This window comes from Rhinoraja longicauda, chromosome 10, assembly GCF_053455715.1.
Source record: "Rhinoraja longicauda isolate Sanriku21f chromosome 10, sRhiLon1.1, whole genome shotgun sequence".
Classification (NCBI taxonomy): Eukaryota; Metazoa; Chordata; class Chondrichthyes; order Rajiformes; family Arhynchobatidae; genus Rhinoraja; species Rhinoraja longicauda.
Window position 1 is genome coordinate 8,961,255 of NC_135962.1, and position 20,695 is coordinate 8,981,949.

At 41.5% G+C, this 20,695-nt stretch overlaps 1 protein-coding gene across 1 annotated transcript in view; it reads right to left on the reverse strand.

Annotated features, from left to right (window-relative positions):
• Positions 1-20,426, reverse strand: part of LOC144597184 (regulator of microtubule dynamics protein 3-like) — a 205,655-nt gene extending 185,229 nt beyond the window's left edge. Inside the window, exons 1-3 of the mRNA XM_078406175.1 lie at positions 20,214-20,426; positions 12,850-13,036; positions 8,386-8,532 (exon numbers count right to left, since the gene is read on the reverse strand). Coding sequence (XP_078262301.1) covers positions 8,386-8,532; positions 12,850-13,036; positions 20,214-20,400 — 521 coding nt within the window. The 5' untranslated portion in view covers positions 20,401-20,426. The remainder of the gene's footprint in view (positions 1-8,385; positions 8,533-12,849; positions 13,037-20,213) is intronic.
• Between the last annotated feature and the right edge of the window lie 269 nt (positions 20,427-20,695).

Here is a 20,695-nt window from a genome sequence, read left to right on the forward strand (position 1 = left end):
ATCACAGGCTGGCTTTCATGACATATTTTCCAAGTGGAATTTGTACATGAATCTCATTTCTATTTTCCTTTCTATGCCAGCTATTTTGCAAATTATAGAATCACCCATATTACTCTCCCTATCTCCTCCCCACATTTTATAACCTCCTGTTCCAAGATGTCATGTCCAGCATTCTAGCTAACCTTTTGACAGTCTTTATCCTTATCAACTCATGGTTTTGTTTTTAGTTCCTGCAAATCCTCATTCTTCACAGCTAGTTCCTCTTACTCTGTACACTATTGGTGTAACTACTAGACTGGTGTAAAAACCCATCTAATTATGACCTAGAAAAACACAAAATAACATCAATATCTGTGGTGTAAGAAAATAACTGCAGATGCTGGTACAAATCGAAGGTATTTATTCACAAAATGCTGGAGTAACTCAGCAGGTCAGGCAGCATCTCAGGAGACCCGAAACATCACCCATTCCTTCTCTCCTGAGATGCTGCCTGAGCTGCTGAGTTACTCCAGCATTTTGTGAATAAATACCTTCAATGTCTGTGGTGATAAGAGATAACTTAGCACAACTGATCAAAATATTAATCAAGAAATAAGAAAAATTCCTGGCAAAGGTTTTTTAATAATTGCAAGGAACTTTAACCTTAAAGCAATTCAGAGGACGAGTTCATTGAATCAACTTGGAAGAGCTTTGTAGAACAAAGTGTCATGAAATCAGATGAGGATTAGGCTGACCTGGACTTTACCTAGGGTAGTCTGGTGAGAATAATCTCTAAGATTTCCACAGGATAAGTACTAACTACATGAAGAAACTTTTATATAGTTTGAAAGAAATAGACAAAGCAGAAATTACATACTTGATGTCAAATAAACCTGGTTTAATAGTTATAAGAATTGTGTTAGGCTAGGTAGATTGGGAAATTAGATTAAAATGTTTCCCAGCAGAAAATATTTAAATTCTCAATTAACTTGCATATCATTATGAAACAACATCTCAAAATCTCTGAGATTCTGGGAATCTCAAGACCTCTGAGAGAAATGACCCATCCGAGTCTAACTGATTTCCACAGGATAAGTACTAACTACATGATTGGACTAGAGTGAAAAGAAGTTTCTTATGTTGCCAAGAGAATGTAAACCCAAAGATGAAGAGTTTTAGCAGCAATAGATGACAAAAAATATGACAGATGATATTTGAGATGAAAATAAATCAGGGCATTAGCAAATAAAAATCAATTGCTTCACTGTCTATAAAGAAAAAAAGCAAAATTAAATTACAAAATAAAAGAAACTATATAATGAGTTGGCTGAGACAGTAACCATTGTATCTCTCTTCACTCCAGAAGACAATAAATGTAGATAAAATGATACAGAAACAAGGATTGAATTACATAAGGGATTTAAAGAGAAAATATTGGAGAATGTAAAGAGAGATTAAAAACCCAGGACCTGACAACTTGCATCCCAGAGATCTAAAAGAGGTGTTACAGAGAAAGTAATAATCTTCTAAAACTCTGACACAAGGAATTGCAGATGCTGGAATCTTGAGCAAAATACAAAATCCTGCAATGACACACAGGAGGGAATAGGCGATGTTTCAGCTCAGGACCCTTCTTCAAACTACACCGACTCTTTTGCAGTTTGAACGGTCCAAACATGAAATATCACTTATCCATTCCACTCCATGACTTGCTGAGTTGCTCAAGTAATTCCAGACTCAGGAATCTAGTTAACACTTAGTCCCCTCTGAAAGAGCAAGATGTTAGTTTAGAACCAATGAGCGGAGAGTAGTAAATGCCGGCTTGCCAGAAAGAATGTCAACTTTGGATGAATCATTTGCATATTGTGAGGTTATGAGAAAAGAAAATCTATATAAAAAGTGATTTTCAAAACCAAAAATTGAAATTCAATTCTTAGCAAAAATAGAATCATCAAAAGCAGAATGAAAAATAATGGGTCTGTGTCTCAAACATCTCAGGAGGAAGGAAGGATGGACAATAAATGAGGAGTGGGAACACCTAAAACTGCTTGGAGCTCAACCTGTGAGGAGGCCCTAGGGAGAAGGACCCAAAAGCACAAGGAGTGGATAACACCAAAAACCCTCAACACAATCCAACAGAGGAGAAAGTTCAAAGAGAAGGTGAACAACTCAAGAACAAGAGCTGAACAGGCTTTGGCCCAAAAGGAGTACAACAGATGCCACAAAGAAGTGCGAAAGAACATCAGGAGGGACAAGAGAACACTAGTGGAGAGGCTAGCCAAGGAGGCAGAAATTGTGACGACTCAGAGGAACATGAGGGAGTTATATACCATCACAAGGAAATTGTCCGGGACATACCTGCACAGTAATAAACCAATTACAGACAAGAACGGCCAACTGCTTTCAACCCTGGAGGAGCAGCTCGACAGATGGGTAGAGCATTTCGAAGAAGTCTTAAACAGGCCACCACCGGCAGTGCAGTCACATATTCCCAAAACCAGGATACCACTACATATTAATTGTGATAGACCAACAAAATCAGAAATAGAGGCTGCAATCAAGCAACTGAAAAGTGGCAAGGCAGCTGGCCCTGACAATATTCCACCTGAAGCCCTTAAAGTAGATATAGACTCATCAACAGACATGCTCTACGGCTTCTTTGGGAGAATTTGGGAGGAGGAAAAGACACCCACAGAATGGGCAGAGGGACACATTGTGAAACTGCCAAAAAAAGGTGATCTAAGAAAATGTAACAACTACCGAGGGATCACCCTACTTTCTGTACCCAGTAAAATTCTCAACCGGGTCATCCTCAACCATCTTCAGGAAGCTGTAGACGAGAGGCTACGGGACCAGCAAGCAGGATTCAGGAAGGATCGCTCATGCACAGACCACATAGCAACACTACGCATCATCATTGAACAGTCTATTGAATGGAACACGTCCCTGTACATCAATTTCATCGACTTTGAGAAAGCGTTTGACAGCTTAGACAGGACAACACTATGGCACCTAATGGACCACTATGGAATTCCCACCAAGATCATAAACTTAATCAAGAACTCGTATGATGGAACCTCATGCCAAGTTATGCATGCAGGCCAGCTCTCCCAGAGTTTTAGTGTCAAGATGGGCGTCAAGCAGGGATGTCTACTGTCACCATTCCTGTTCCTCCTGGTAATTGACTGGATCATGATGGAAATAACTGAAGGGAAAATGAATGGAATTCAGTGGACAATGTGGGAACAGCTAGATGACCTTGACTTTGCAGACAGCATAACTCTCCTTTCACACACACAGATACAAATGCAGGAGAAGACTCTTACAAGCTCTCCTTGGTCTTACACCCAATACAGCAAAGACACAGGTGATGAAGATCCACTCCAAAACCAGCAACCCTATCCTCATGCACAGCACTGCCCTGGAGGAGGTAGAAACACTCACATACCTAGGCAGTGTTGTGGACGCATACATAAAAAGCAGAATCAATAAGGTGGTGTTTAACATGCTCAGGAAGATCTGGAGTTCAAAATACATCTCAATCAACACCAAAATATGCATATTTAATTCAAATGTGAAGCAGGTGATGCTGTATGGATCAGAGACATGGAAAACAACAAAACACACAACAGGCTGCAAACATTCATTAACACCTGCCTCAGGAGAATACTAAACATCTGGAGGAGAGACAAAGTAAGCAATGTGGACCTGTGGAAAAGAACAAGCCAGGATCCCATTGACTTACAAATTCGAAAGAGAAAATGGAGTTGGATTGGTCACACCCTCAGAAAACCTGCCACAAACATCACCCGGCAAGCCCTGAAATGGAACCCCCAAGGAAAAAGGAAAAGAGGTCGCCCCAGGAACAGCTGGAGAAGAGGTGTGCAGGCAGAAATGTCTGGGAGTGGGTTCAACTGGGAAGATCTCGAAAGAACCGCCAACAACCGAGTGAGGTGGAGGACATTTGTCAATGGCCTATGCTCCCTAGAGGAGCCAAGTGCTTAAGAAGAAGAAGATTGGTATGACTGTATGGCAAATCAAATTCCTCATATGTTGCAAAACATACTTGGCTAATAAAGTATGATTATGATAACCAAAGCTAAAATTATAAAAGGGAACTAATTAAACAGAACATACTTCAGTTTACCCAATTCCTATGTAACATTAGCACTGTGGATCAGACATAGGTTTAAAAACAAAATCACACACAAAAAATACAATTTCCATTCAAAAAGCAGATTCTTTGTAAGGTATCCAAAGTCAGTTTTATTACCTTTTGGCAAACTGGAGACCTAACCCACATTTATCAAAGCAGGACATTAAGTGCTCAAGTTTAATATGAATCTCAACTGAATCTCAGTACGGAGCTGATTCAAACTGGAGTACAAGAAATCAGTGGTGCATTATTGTCACCTGTGCACTGCACAGTGAAATTCTTTTTGCATAGATCACACATGCACGAGTCGCCATATTTTGGTGCCATTTACAAAAAGTCCAGTCAACATGCTCGATGTACTGTTGTGGCTTCTGATCCAGGTAAGCCCCAGGCTGCTGCAGGGCCTCATCTGTCACCCTCAACCAGCTCAGCACCCTGTCCCTTTCCTCGCCCGACCGCTTTTGTGTCCCGGGCACACCTCCTGCAATCGACCTTGAAGACCCACTCCTCACGTCCGTCATCAGCAGCAGATCCCTCCTCGGCTCTCCAGTCTTTGGAACTAAGAGCAAGCCTTCAGAACTTCCTCCCTGCAGGCTGTGGCCTGCCGGGTCTTTCTTCATCTGGTCACTGGGTCTCCTGGGCAGCCCTGGAGCCTTCTGCCACCGCGCGGCAACCTGAGAACTTACTGCCACCATGTGGCATAAATCATTTTTTCTACGAATTTTCTGCATTCCATCTCCTGTAGATATTGACACAGTTACTTGCAGAGAAGTTTGCCAAGTATCTTGCCAAAGCTGAGACTGATCATGTCAACATTTGATTCAATCAAAGATCATTGGCCTATGTTCACAACTGGCTGGGTTTCTTCTACCAATTGTTCCATACACCAATTTTTTTAATTAGCCAAGAGCAGTCATCTCTGCTCTAGCCAGATATTGAACTTCAGGATCACAACCAGAGGTTTCAACATACCACCACATTAGCTCAATCTTGAGCAGTCTTAACAACCTAGGCATGGAGAAGATGTTTCCATATTTCTTAATGATATAAAAGGAGCCTCCTTGTTGATGCTGGCTCTCATAACAATCCCATATCCCCACAAATTTTCCTCTAACCTATTTTCACCACGTTCCTATCTTTTTAAGGCAGGTTAAATTAATACCAACAAAGGGGTATGAAAGGTGTTGAGTTTACAATCAGATCAGCCATAATCTTATTAAATGGCATGTAGCCACCAACAGCTGATTTTAACACTGAATTAATTTGCTCTGCTGCAGAAAATGTATGGAATTTTACAAGGGCTTTCTTACAACGATGCAAGTAGCTAGCATTACCACTATAACTATGACTGAAAAGTTATCACAGGTGCATATTGCTTCTTTGACAATCTGACCAGAGTTAAGGCAACCAAAAAGAGGTAGAGGTGTAGTAGATCCATAAAGGCCTGAAATGCCTGTGCACCCAAGCCTAGATCTAGATCTAATACCAAAAACTAATGACTGTAGCAAGAGGAAGACCATATATTTGGTCCGTAAAAAAATCAAGGGTGCAATATTACATCCAGGACTCTAGCAAAGAACAACACTAGAGCTTTGTATTGTACCCATTAAAGCAAAGGTCATTAACTTTCATGGATGCATACAAGCCGATGATGATTCCTGCCTTCTTCCTTAATCAAGATCTTTCCATTGTAATTTCCCGTCTCTGCCAACCATCACCACCATCGCCACTTCAAATACACTTTCTCAAACCTTTTTGCCTACATTGTTTATATCCACTTATTTTTTGTCTCCACGCGCCAAGCCGGTAGCGCTTTGTTTAAACCTTTACATGCCAAGTCTGTGGCCGGTCACGCAGTGTGTATTACCTCATGCACCAAGTCTGCGGCCAGTAGTTGCGTATGTATTACCTCATGCGCCAAGTCTTCAGCCCGTAGCGCCGTGTGAATTACATCATGCGCCAAGTCTGCGGCTGGTAGCGCTGCGTGTATTACTTGGGGCGCCAAGTCTGCGGCCAGTAGCGCCGTGTGTATTACCTCATGCACCAAGTCTGCGGCTGGTAGCACTGCGTGTAATACTTCGGGCGCCAAGTCTGCGGCCAGTAGCGCCGTGTATATTACCTCATGCACCAAGTCTGCGGCCGGTAGTGCCGTGTGTATTACCTCATGCGCCAAGTCTGCGGCCGATAGCACGGTGTGTATTACCTTGCACGCCAAGTCTGCAGCCGGTAGCGCCGTGTGTATTACCTCGCATGCCAAGTCTACGGCTGATAGCACTATGTGTATTACCTCGCGAGCCAAGTCTGCGGCAGCTAGTGCATTGTTTCCGGGGGGGGGGGGGGGTGTTTGGGGAGGAAGGGCCTCGCTCCGATGCAGGCCCCTGCCATTGGTTGCAGTTTGACTTTGGAAGCAGCGCTATTGGCCAGGACTTAACGGCAGTTATTTCAACGGCTGATTTCTGCCTGTATAAAGGTATGCCATGAGTTAGTTCTTTTACGAGAGTGATTCACCAATGGGCTGGGTCGCGATCAGCACTGCGGACAGAGGCAAAGAGAGGGAGGTGTGCTGCTGTAAAACGGTCTCAGCGCAGACCAAGAAGTATTGTTTTTGGTCTCTCTCTTGCCAATAAATCTGATTTGTAACTAAATGGACGAGTGAGCCTTTTTCTGTTCTACTAGTCAGATCCTTGAACCTGTTCCCTTGTCACACTATCTCAATATCCACATGTGCTATGTAGTAACTAATTTCAAGCTCTTTCAATTTCCATCCTCTACTTTTTCTTCCCATAAGAATAATTTCTACTATTAGGTACCAGAAATTAATGTTTTCACTATTGAACTATTGTATTATCTCCATGTTTCGCTCACTCTTTCCTCATTACCCTATCCTCAGCTCCTTCATCTCTTTCCAAGAACTTTCCAATACTAATCTCATGTCCCTCTGTTTCATTAACATCCAGAAATCTACTGATTTTGCCTTGAAAATATTTAACAACTAACTTTCCACAGCTTGCTGAGGCAAAGAATTCCAAAGATTCACTCCCATCTAGGTGACGAAATTCCTTCTTAACTCTGCCCTGAGTGACCAACCCCTTATTTTGAGTTTGTGATCCCTGGTTCTAGATATTCCAAGCAGAAGAAACATCATCTCTATATGTACCTTGTCAAATCACATAAGAAAATGATGGAAATACTCAGCAAATCAGGCAAAGTCTGTTAGAAATAAAGTTAATATTTCACATGATCACATTGTTATGAATGGTTAGTAAACTTTCTGATATCCAAAACTTCTAATATTTATGTTGCATGGACTAAGAGTACCCAATGGCATAAGTCAGTGATTTTGTATTTCTCAGTTCATTAACGAGACACATGGATGGTAAGTCTTGATCAGCTGAGAAAGTGGGCCGAGGAATGGTTAATGGAGTTTAATACAGATACGTATGAGGTGTTGTATTTTGCGAAGTCAAACCAGGGCAAGACCTTCAATCAATGGCAGGGCCCCAGGAAGTGTTGTAAGGCAGAAGAATCTAGGAGTGCACATATAGAGTTCTCCGAAAGTGGCAGTGGTCAAGAAGGCTTTCAGTACATTGACCTTCATCAGTCAGAGCATCAAGTGTAAAAGTTGGAATGTTATGTTACAGTTGTACAACACAGTGGTGAGGAAGCATTTGGAATGTTGTATTCAATTTTTGTCACCCTGCTATATGAAGAATGTAATTAAGCTGGAAAGAGTGCACAAACAATTTGCAAGGATGTTGCTATGACTCAAGGGCCTGAGCTATAGTGCAAAGTTATTCTGGCTTGGACTTTATTTCTTGGAGTGCAGTAGACTGGGGGGGGGGGGTGATCATATAGAGATCTATAAAATTATGAAGGGAATAGATAGAGTGAATGAACAGAATCTTTTACTCAGAGTCAGGAAATCAATGACCAGAGGACATAGGTTTAAGGTGAGAGGGAAAGATTTAATAGGAACACAAGGGCATCTTTTTCTTCCACACAGAGGATAGTGGGTATACAGAATGAGCTGCCAGAGCATATAGTTGAGGCAGGTACTATAACAAAATTTACAAGATATTTGGACAGGTGCATGCATAGGAAAGTTTTAGGGGGAAAGTGGGTCAAGCATGGGTAGATGGAACTAGCGAAGATAGGGCATCTGGGTAGGGCATGGGCAAGTTGGGCCAAATAGCCTGTTTCCATGCTGAATTACTATCTTTAATCACATTTCAGTGTAAAACTTTACTCACCCTCCTTCACTCTCTGTTTCAGCATTGCTCTTAGTCCCAGTGCTGGCTGTGAAATAGATGGAGTTTGATTCAACAGAATTACTTCTTTCTCTCCGAGGTCCTTTTTTCTTCTTCCCTGCGACTTTATCGTTTTGTTCTAAATTTGACCTTTGTTAAACACAACTTAACTTAGTACATAATTTCATTTTCCACATTAAGATCCTACATACGGGTAATGAGATCCTACATAGAACAAGAAAGGAAGCACCTTATTGTTATTCCAGCAAGAATCTTACATCCCAAATGAAAATTCAGTCATTCTTTAAGAACAAGAACATAATGGGAATTTCGTTAGAAGTCATTTTCATTTAATTAAACTATAGTACTGAAGTGTTTAACTTTCTTCCTTAAACCTAGCTTAAAGTTCTGGAAAAGGTAGTCAAACAAAATTAAACTGCATAACACTCACCAACCTCATTTTATTTTGAATTGCAAATTATTTGGTATTTCATGTTAGAACTATCTGAGTGTCTAAACGCACCAAGCACATTTCTATCAAACATTACATAGATAGAGGTCATGTATTATTCCTATTCCCACTTACACGTTGAGATTACAAAACATTGTGATATTGGGACCAGAGATTTAAAACACCAAGCAGCATTCTTAATTTTCCTGTTTGAATATTGCCAATTTCTATGGTTTGAAATAGATAAACAGGTTAATGCTATAAAACCCTATAAAAATGTTCTGGATATAGGTCAAGGCACAGAATATACCTCAGTAACCATTACAAAAATGGCTGACATCAGCAGTCGGTTAAATGCATCTTATACATTCGACAATGAAACCAGTTCAATTTAAGATTTATCAAACTAACCTAGTTAGGCACTGAAAATGAACTAGGCACTGGATGTAGCATTAGGAAAAGAAGAGGTGGGGATATGCTGACAGAAAGGTGCGGGACCAGGCAATTGGACTTTAAAAATGTAAACATTCATATATTCTTATTGGTACTCCACCACAATCAGTTTTGAGGACAGAAAAATCTTGGCAACTCTTTTGACAGCAGTGGCTGTACTCAGCAATCAGAAACGGATTTTAGTGCACTTGGATTACAATTTGCCCATCAATGTCATACAAGTGAAAGGAAAATGTTATCCCCAAGATACAGAGCATAACACTGTTTGTAACATTCTTCCCCTACCGTTTCCAGGCAGATCCCAAATTGCTTTCTGTTAGTTTCCACAATCTGGATCAAATCTCCAGTTCAAAACTCAAGGGAGCCTATTGCTGGCAATATGTGAAAAATGCAGCTGCACAAACCAGAAGCCAGCAGAATCCTTCACCTGACTTAACTCTTGAAAGCATAGATTGAGAATTTTTCAAAAAATGTTTTAATTGAATTATATACCTAATTATGCACTTCCTTTCGATTGATTTATTAAAAAGCTGAATAATGAACGAGGATAATGAATGTTCTAGCAAGGAGAAGGAACTGAAGGAACTAAGTATTAGTCAGAAAATAGTAGTGAACTTGCTGAGCTTCAAAGCTTAAATTCCATGGATTTAATAATTTATATCTTAGGGTTTTGAAAGACAGATTTGACAGATAGTAGATGCTCTGGTTATTAACAGACAAAGTTCCATAGAATCTGCAATTATCCCTATGGAATTCGAGGATAGCAAACTTGACGTAAGGGGGGGGGGGGAGAAGTAGGGAACTGTCAATCTCTTAGACCCTAACAGTAGTGCTGGGGAATAAGTTGTAATCGATAATGAAGAAAGAAATGACCAAAAAAAATGGAATTGTGCAAGCAGTGGACTTGTGAAACAAATATAATTTTTTTCCAATTAAATTAATTTTCTGGATTAGTAGTAATAAATTTTGTGAATTGAGCAGTTCAGACTGTCAAACTAGTTTCCAGGAGAGATCCGTGGAAAGTGGGGTCTGTGTAAATTAGTGGTAATAAAGAGGGCTGAAAATGGGACAGACCATGGATAAGAGTGATGGTGGAGTTCCTATACAGCACATGTGTTACTTAGACCCAGAAAAAAGTAAAGATTACAGACAGTTGTCAGCTTCATTGACCAAGACTAGGAGACGAAGCTTGGCCAGTGGGGGGAACATGGAATGTAGAAAGTATTAAGCAGACGGAGAAGCTACTATGGGAAAGATAGGTAGGCAAGAAATGGAAGAAAATAATTAAGGAATGGAAAGATGAGGTGCAGAAGAAGTGGGATGCGACTCGGCATAAGAGATGGATGGATAATGCTAGCCATAGATGGATAGTGTTACGTACAAAGGAAGGCATGCTGAAAGGTTGGGATGTATAACAGGCGGAGTGCCAATGGCATGATGAGCAGGCAAAAAAGATTTAAGAAAAAAATGCGGTTCGCCAACAGAATAGTAAACAATGGTAATGCAAAAAGGGACACCTAAACAAAATAACCCTGGGGACCCCTTATCTGGCATGGCGACCCTGTTTATAAAAGAGGGAGATGAGGAACAAATTCGGGAATGGTGTATGCTACCTCCCCCATATGCCCCTGGCCACCAGCCCCTAGGAGCAGGAACTCCCCCACTAAGATCCCATTGGGGGGTTACAGCACCCCCACAGGAAAGGGCACCCCGCAGAAGATGAGACTGATAGTGACTTAGAAACCGAAGGAGATTAAGAAGAAAGGGAGAGGGCTGAGGCAGAAGAGGAAGGAGCAGTAATTGAATCCATCAGTGAGATATTTATGTGCAGTTACTCGAGCGTGTATTCGAGGCAAGGATAAATCCTTGAACATATATACTGACTCCCACTATGCTTTTGGAGTCGTCCACAATTTTGGTGCACTCTGGCAACATTGAGGATTTCTTACCTCTTCTGGAACAAGGGAGACACCAATGCCAGGCCGACTCTTTGAGTGAATACAGATAGATTTTATAAAGTTACCACGGGCGCATCGTTATAAGTATTGTTTCGGAATTGTAGACTTGTTTAGCCAGTGGGTTGAAGCTTTGCCAACTGCAAAGTGCGACAGCTGAAACTACGGTAGCGCTTATTTTGAAAGAGATTATACCTCGCTTTGGGCTACCTACTGTTATTAGTTCCGATAATGGCCCCACTTTATCACAAAGGTTAATAAAAAATTGTCAGCATTTTAACATTAAATAGTAATTCCACAGTATTCACCACCCACAGGATGCCGGAGTGGTCGAAAGGGCAAATAGAGCTGTCGGGGCACAAGATGCTTCCAGTCCAAATGGCGGACAGGTCGGTGGCTCCAATACCAATGATGAGACTTGACCGGTGAGACAGACGTCGGGCAGAGCCATAGTGGTGGGTGATTCCATTGTCCGAGGTGCGGACAGGAGATTTTGTGGTAGCAGGCGAGACTCGAGGATGGTCTGTTGCCTCCCTGGTGCCAGGATTAAAGATGTCACTGACCGACTTCAGAACATCCTCGAGAGGGAAGGTGAACAGCCAGAAGTAGTTGTGCACATGGGCACAAAGGACGTCGGGAGTAAGAGGAAGGAGGTTCTGCAACGTGAGTTTAAAGATTGAGGAAGAAGACGAGCAGGACTTCTAGGGTGGTTATCTCTGGAGGGCAGGAAGAGGGAGATAGGGGATATGAATGTATGGCTGAGGGCTGGTGCAGGGAGCAGGGATTTATTCACTTATTGTCTACCAGATGTCTCACATCACCCTCTCATTTCTATATACTGGCTATCTTGTCTGCACTCCAAGAACTGATGCATGGCCTAGATCCAAAATGTCAACCATTTCTTTGCCCCCAAAGATACTGCTCGGCACCCTAAATTCTTCCATCAGTTTATTTTGAGGTACAAGTATTTGTTTACTCGGGTCTCTATCATTTTCTTATGCTCCATTATTTTTCACATGTCATTGCTTATAAAGGACCTACATTTACTCTTCCTAATTCATGCTTTTTACTTAAAAATTGAAGATTTTGTATAACATATACCATGTTATTTTACTCTCACATTCCAATTTCCTTAACTGCTATACTTTCAATCAAAACTAGTCAAATTTTCCTTATACTTAAAAGTCTATTTAATATTATGTGCAGTTGCATCAGTGTTCCTGTGAGTATTTTATTCTTTAAGGTAATACAAATCACTTTCAAACAATGTAAAATTTTATTATCTTTCAAAAATTAGTTTTCTTGAAAGATTCTTACACCAGAAAGCTATTAAATAGTACTACCTCGATTCAAAACCTAAGGTGAAACAATATGTTTATTTGTTCATTCTTCAAAACGTTAAAGAACAATGTAGAATGTATTCTTTTATTATGGTAACTTAACTTATTTACATTCATATTTTACATTACTTCAACTTAAATACAAAATTTCTGAATTACCTACAACTCAAACCATTGAGTAAAATGTATCCACCATAAGATTTCTCATGTAAACTATAAGATTGTTATAATCCAGGGAAAATTATAAAACAAAAACAAAAAAGATTACCTGACATCTTCGACAATCTGATCTGACATCCCATGCAGGCACTCCCGAAGTTCAATCATCTCTTCTTTTAATTCTTTCACACATTGAAGTATAACATCTAACTGCTCCCATATTTCAAGTTGCTGTGCTTTCAGTGTTTCATACTTGCTGTTATTATCTGCTGCTTTTGATCGATTTGCCTTCTTTACTGAACAAAGAAAAAGTAAATGGTTGAATAATGGTAAATGTGACATTAATCTTTTGACCAATTAAATTTAAGAAGAAACGGATGGGACAGTGCCACAGTGGTAGATTTGTTGCCTTACAGCACCAGAGACCCAGGTTCGATCCAGACTACGGGTGCTGTTTGTACGGAGTTTATACGTTCTCTTTGTGATTGAGTGGGTTTTCTCCGGGCACTCCAGTTTCACTACAAAGACATACAGTTTGTAGGTTAATTGGCTTCCATAAAATTGTAAATTATCCATAATGTGTACGATAGTGGTAGTGTATGGGGAGGTTGCTGGTCAGCACGGACTCAGTGGGCCAAAGGACCTGTCTCCAAGCTGTATCTCTAAAGTCTAAAATAAAGTCTAAATTAAGATATGGATTTCACTTCATAACAAAAGATTTGAAATGACTTACCTATCCATTAAGTATGACTGTGATTTTCATATATTTAAAAAATCTCAGGTGCCCATGCTTTTATGCGTAGACATAATTTCCTAAGAGCAGTTCTCACCCCTTGTTGTAAATATTTTTCTTTATTGAAATGGGCTTTCATTATAAAATTTAAAATTCCTGCTACAATTATTTCAGAAGACCCCACATAAAGGACTATGTGCAGGTTTGATCCTAGCACATTTCTGATTTTGGTTTGCCAGTGATTGCATCTGGGCCAATAATTAGAAAGATACCATGTTTTCCTATTTATTGGCATGTGGATGCTGTGGATAAAATAAGTAGTTAACTCCTATCCCTGACTGCTTTTGAGGAAGTGGTAATGTGTTGATATCTTACAATTTTTGATGAGGTACTCCCAAAGCAGTTGGAAAGGGAGTTCCAGGACTATTGTTCTCCATCGAACATAATTATCTTCCCATGGAAAACTTGCTCTTGATATTAGGCCAACACTCGTCAGCATGTAGTATTGAAAAGCCCAGGTCAATCAATACCAAGGCACTGTTGCAGGGGTTCTTCAGTGTAGTGTCCTGGGCTCAATCTCCTTCAACTGTATAATGAATGATTTTCTCCACTTTTGACTTTGTGATGGAAGGATGTTCAACTCCAATGTCAATTACAGTCGCATCTCCACAGCAAATGAAGCAATCTATGTTTGCATGAAGTAAAATCCAGCCAACCTCCAAACATGAGCTGATAAGAGGGAAGTAGCATTTGTGTCAGATAAGTACCAACCAAAATTATCCTCAACAAGAATGAGTCCAGCCACCTGCTCTTGGCATTCAAAGGGATTAGCAAGGTAAGGCTTGTTTCTGTGCATGATCAATGACTGAACATTCAAACACAAATACCATGGCAATTTATGGAGATCAGAGGAGGGAATCTTATAACAAGCAACATCCCTACTGAATGCTCCAAGAAGTTTCCTTTAACCATAAGGCATGTCAAAAGTGTGACAAAAATTCTCCTGGTGTCTGGATGAGTGCAATTTCAATAGCACTGAGGAAAATTAAAACGTTCCAATACAGGACAAAGATCACTCTGCTATCCAGTGCACAAAGTGTTCATTCCTTTCATTAAGTTGAACCAGTTACAGTTTGTACCATGCAAAAAAATGCACTGTTGTTATTTGTCCAAGCTATTCGGATAGCACCTCCCAATCTTAGGCCTGTACAACCAGAAGGACATGGGGAACAGATGTATAACGTAGAACGGTATAGCACAGGAACAAGCCCTATGGCCCACAATTTCCATGCCGAACATGTCAAGTTAAACTAATCTCCTCTGACCGTACGTGATCCATATCCCTCCATTCCCAGTATATGCATGTGCCTATCCAGAAGTCTCTTAAATGCCACCACCACTCCTGATATTTTCACTGATGTATACTCAAATCCGTGTGTACTCAAATCCCTGACTAATGAAACAAAGGAATACCACCAATGTCTGTTCTCCTTAAAGTCACATACCATCCTAGTTTGAAAATATATGCTACTCCTTCATTGTTGCCGGGTCCAAATCCTGAAACAAACATTAATGAAAACACCCTCAATAAAAATATCTACAGGGGTTCAAGGTACTGACTCATTACCACCTTCCAAAGAGCAGTTAAGAATGCGCAATAAATGTTGGTTTATTGGGATACCCAGATTAAAAAAGAATAATAATTGGACTTCTTATTTTATATATGATTATTGCCTTGAAGTCAAGAACAACTACTTTCAATTTGTTTGGGAATTCAATTATTTTGTTCAAATCAAAGTTGTGCCAAGTTCTGTAAGTGAACGGTTGGGCCAAAATGCAACATGGACAGCTGGGGCAATAATTGCCTGGAATGGATTGTCCTGAGACAAGCTATAATCCATATGGTCAGGTAAACTCCAGAGCTGTAGATATAATAAAGAGCAAAGACAGAGTACAACAATAAATTGCAACATCATTCACACTATAGTCAGGAGTTATCAACATTGATTGCCTTTTCTAGATCATTTAATCTCAATTGTTTTGAGTTATGATTTGGCGTGAATCCAATTCTCTAAGTTTGTGAGATAAAAGAAGCCAGCCAAGGACAATAACCCAGTTGACATTTTTGGCTGAAGGTAGATGCATCTGCTACTCACTGGCTGCTTTGCCATCTTTGAGGAACACCCCCCACCTTACTTCCTAATTGGACGTGAACAGATTGCAATCGTAGATGTGACATATTCATATGGAATGTGTAGGAAAGAACTGCAGATGCTGGTTTACATCGAAGATAGACACAAAATGTTGGAGTAACTCAGTGGGACAGGCAGCATCTCTGGAGAGAATGGGTGACATTTCAGATTGAAGGGTCTCGACCCGAAACGTCACCCATTCCTTCTCTCCAGAGATGTTGCCTGTCCCACTGAGTTACTCCAACATTTTGTGTCTATCTTTATATGGAATGGCTTTGCTCAATGTAAACAAGCCTTAGAAAAGACCATCTTCCCATCTCCTCCCCTTTCTGCGTCCCGCAGAGACCGTTCCCTCCGTAACTCCCTGGTCCACTCGTCCCTTCCTACCCAAACACCCCTTCCCCAGGCACTTTCCCCTGCAACCACAGAAAATGCAACACCTGTCCCTTTACCTCCCACCCCGACTCCATCCAAAGACCCATAGTCTTTCCAGGTGAGACAGAGGTTCACCTGCACCTCCTCCAACCTCATCTATTGTATCCGCTGTTCCAGATGTCAACTTCTCTACATCGGCGAGACCAAACGCAGGCTCGGCGATCGTTTCGCTCAACACCTTCGCTCAGTCCGCCTTAACCAACCTGATCTCCCAGTGGCTGAGCACTTCAAACCCCCCTCCCAGTCAGACCTTTCTGTCATGGGCCTCCTCCAGTGTTATAGTGAGACCCACCGGAAATTGGAGGAACAGCACCTCATATTTCACTTGGGCAGCTTACAGCCCAGCGGTATGAACATTGACTTCTCTAACTTTAGATAGCTCCTCTGTCCCTCTCTTCCCCTCCCCTTTCCCAGTTCTCCCACTGTCTTCCTGTCTCCACCTATATCCTTTCTCTGTCCCGCCCCCCCCTGACATCAGTCTGAAGAAGGGTCTTGACCTGAAACGTCACCCATTCCTTCTCTCCTAGATGCTGCCTGACCTGCTGAGTTACTCCAGCATTTTGTGATACCTTAGAAAAGACCATGCTCATTTACTTGCATATCTTTCAACAAAAGTATAACAGGCTCAATTGCTTTTCTCATCAGTCATGCGCATGGAATTGTAAGTTACTGAAATGTTACAATCACGGAGCAAATCCGAAGGGTTAAAACACAGTCACTTAGGTTTGTTAGCCATATTGCATAATTTGCATCTAGTCATCACTTGTCCATGACTAATTATTAATAATCTGCAAGAAACTGCTGAGTAGAACTGGCCAATTGATGGAAAATTTCCTCCTGACAGTCAGTAATTTGTTGTTCACATCTGTTGTTTTTCAAAAGCTGATCCCGATACAGTAATCAAAAAGATCATCAATAATGAATTCTGTCTGAACAGTGACACAAAAGACTTGCTCAGTGCATAAAACAAGTCAGTGCATGACATCCACCTTTCATTTTGAAGCTAGGACAACAAAACAAATGCCTATGGTATAAAGTCTGCTGAGCAGAATGTGTCTATGAATGGGGATGAATGGATCTTCCCCTTTCACTGTCTTGCAAGTGTATGCCGCATTCAAATCCTACATTGCTTTTCTGCTAATGGAATTGCTCATCTGAAATTATCTAGCCAATTATCTTACAAAATGCTGGAGTAACTCAGCAGGTCAGGCAGCATCTCAGGAGAGAAGGAGTGGGTGACGTTTCGGGTCGAGACCCGTAGCCAATTATCAGTGATTTGTGTAACTAAAATGAGAACTGGATGGAGAGGATATCAGAATCCCTCCAGTTAGTATGTTTACTTTGGGCCAAATCCACTTCATGCATAGATGTTCTGACAGACAACAAACAAACCACTTACCACCTAAGCAACCTAACAAAAAAGGCCTTTCACCAGTTTGCAGTTTTATGGGGGAAGGAGAAGAATCTTACTAAATTAACAGCATTTCTCTTCAAATCGAACATCGTCAAATGAAGGAAGATTATCATATCCACTCATCACTCATTGTAACATTGGATCAGGGCTCAAGTTCATGAGAGTACTGGTGATAATCTATGCTATTAGCTGGTATAGTTAATTAGAGATATTGATATTTTGTGGTAGATGGTTGAAGATGGTTACTTTTGTTGTTGTTTCAGCTAATATAAAATGAATGCTTATTTTCAAGTAGAAAGCAGTAAAATGGATGCTTGTTCCAGAATATGTATCATTGGGATGAAATATGTTTATTCGTCTAGGAGTGATAGAGAGTAGACAGGCGCTAAAGGGGTTCTTTATTCTTAAATGACTCCCTTGTTTTATAGTGTTAGCTTGTGTATTGATTAGAAGCAAGGCCACGCAGCTGCGGGAGGATAGATAACGTTGTCCTAATTCCACAATAACAACTCCTTATATGGGTGTGTGTGAAAGTAGGAAAAGTTTTGTATCCACTCCAGGTGATTTGATGCATTTCCCCAAAAGCATGTTACCTGTATTAATGGTTTTGTTTTCTCTGGAACCATGTGAATTGTATTTAGATTGTAATTGGTTGTTGATTGCTATGTAACGCCACTTTTCCTTTCTGTATAAAAAGTTATCAATCTTGCAATAAGCTGCTCTTTCCCTCTCCCCAGTTGAGATCTTTTCAGACACTAGCATTGTATCTGGTGATCCTAAAGGGAAGAACCCCACTGTGGAATAAATCTGTTGTACTCATCCAGTATTCGAAGTATTATTTTATTCAGGCTGGAGGTAAAGAACTCTGATTATCACTGGCAGAAACTAAATCCCATGCTAGCTACTGAGCCACTACTTTATACCCATTGGATTGTCAATCCTAACTGATTTACAACATGATATACAAGAGCACCAACACCATTCTGAACCTTCTTAACCGTGTATTTGCCTGATAAAAATGTTGTAGCTGGGTATCATTTACAGAAGTGTTCCTTAGATCCTGCTGAATTGGCTAACCCAATGTTGAAAATTCCAATCTCTGATTGTACCTCTACTTCAAACTGTGGTTGAAGAAATGAAAATTATGCAGGTCAATATAATAGTCACCACACTACAGGAGGAGACCATTTTCCATAAAACAATGCTGCACCTAAAAAAAAATCATGTGATTGTCATTCTGTAGTAGGAAATTACTCCTGAGAGGAATTTAAGGTGGTTGATTAAAATGGGAGATTTAAACTTGCTAGTAACATTATAACCAAACCTGTACTTTTCCAAAGTACTTTTGTATATTGGGATTTCACATCTTTGTCGTAGCTGAAATGTAGGTATCAAAATTGATTGATTTTCCCCATCAGTTCCTCATATTCCATCCAGTCCATATTAAAAATAGACTAGAACAAGGCTGACCCATTGGGCCCAAAGCTCCTCTGCATTGGTCTAACACCCTCCCCCACATTCCCCCCCCTCCTCCCCCCCTCAACCCAGCATCAATCAGACCCCCCACATCCCCCTCCCCTGCAAGAGATGTCTGTCTGTCGTTGTAGTCTGGTGATGGTCCAGGGCGCTGGGGGACTACACCTCCCGGCAGGTAGAGCGCCTTGCATCTTCCTCCTGCTTGGAGTCTCCCCCGGGGCCAGGCGAGGGGGAGAAAGGAAAGGGAAGAGGGAGCCACTCACCCTCGCCCTAGCAGCCAGCAGCAGGAGAGTAGCCTGTCGGCTACTTCTTTTGCCTTCTCTCTGACGCCGCGCTGCACCATGGGAGGAGGGTTCGCACTGCACCACGGGAGGAAGGTCAACCCTCCCACAGCTACGCACGCGCTAGAGCTGAACACAAAATGGCAACCCTCGCCCAACCACGCACGAATCCAGCGGCCATCTTACATAAGTATTAGATCCACAGGCCCCAACTGCGCAGACGCGGACCCATTTGTTCTGCGCACGTGTGGATCCGATGGCCATCTTACATAAATATCAGATCAACAGGCCCCAACTGCACAGGCGCGGACGCCTTGGGTTCCCATTGTGACGTCGAACACGGCTGATGGGCAGGGCAGGTGGAAAAGGGATTTTTAAAGTTTAAAAAGGTGATTTTTAAAGTTTACAAAGTATAACCATTTAATATAACCATTTGAACCGTAGGACAATTGTAAGGTGGTGCAAAAACTGTCGCGCTATCGTGTACCATTTTAGCTGTATTTCAGGAGCGTACTAAAATGCAATATACATATATATGCATTATATACATGCATATATGCATATACAATGAGTTTTAGTTTTATATATATATATATATATATATATATATAGATTACAACTGTTGAAACATAGATTGAAGTGTTCTATTTGAGGAGAAATGGCAAGCTGAAGAAGGGTCTCGACCTGAAACGTCACCCATTCCTTCTCTCGAGAGATGCTATCTGTCCCGCTGAGTTACTCCAACATTTTTGTGTCTACCTAAGCTTTTTTATGCATTGCGCACCTAAAGCAATACCTATGGTAGTTTGATGAGGAGGGGGCAAAGGAGGGATGTGGGTTAACAGCATAAACCAAATGGGTAGTTTGCTGAAAAGGACACTGATGGCTTGATCATCCTGTTGTGCACAGGACATCGATAACCCATCCAACTTCATCGCTCACCTTCGTGGCATCGTGGTGTTGACAATTTGGTGTCCAGATCACGCAAGCAAAACACACGTTTGTTGCTGGAGACCCTCTTCCCCCATCCTTTCTTGTAGGCTAGGTACATTAGCCCGAAGCCAGCGGCCGCCGCCAAGCCCAACCCCACACTCATTCGGTGCCCGCATGTGATTAGCTCCTCTCGCATTATGATGCAATGCTTGGCTCGGTTGCCGAAAATTGCCCTACATCATGCAGGTAGGGCGGTGGCCATGAACTTGCTGCGGGGGGTGGGGGCTCTGCACCTGTGCTCGCGCTGAGAGCCGCGCCCCTCACGTGACCCCCGCCCAGGTAACCGCAGCCTCTCGAGCCGCCAACGGTCCCTCTCGCGCCGGCTAGGCACCGAGTGTCAGCTGCGACAGCGCCCTCATCACTCGAACAACCCCGCCCTCCCGAAGCTCTTCACCAGGCCTACTCCATCCACTGGTAGTTTTTGTTTTATC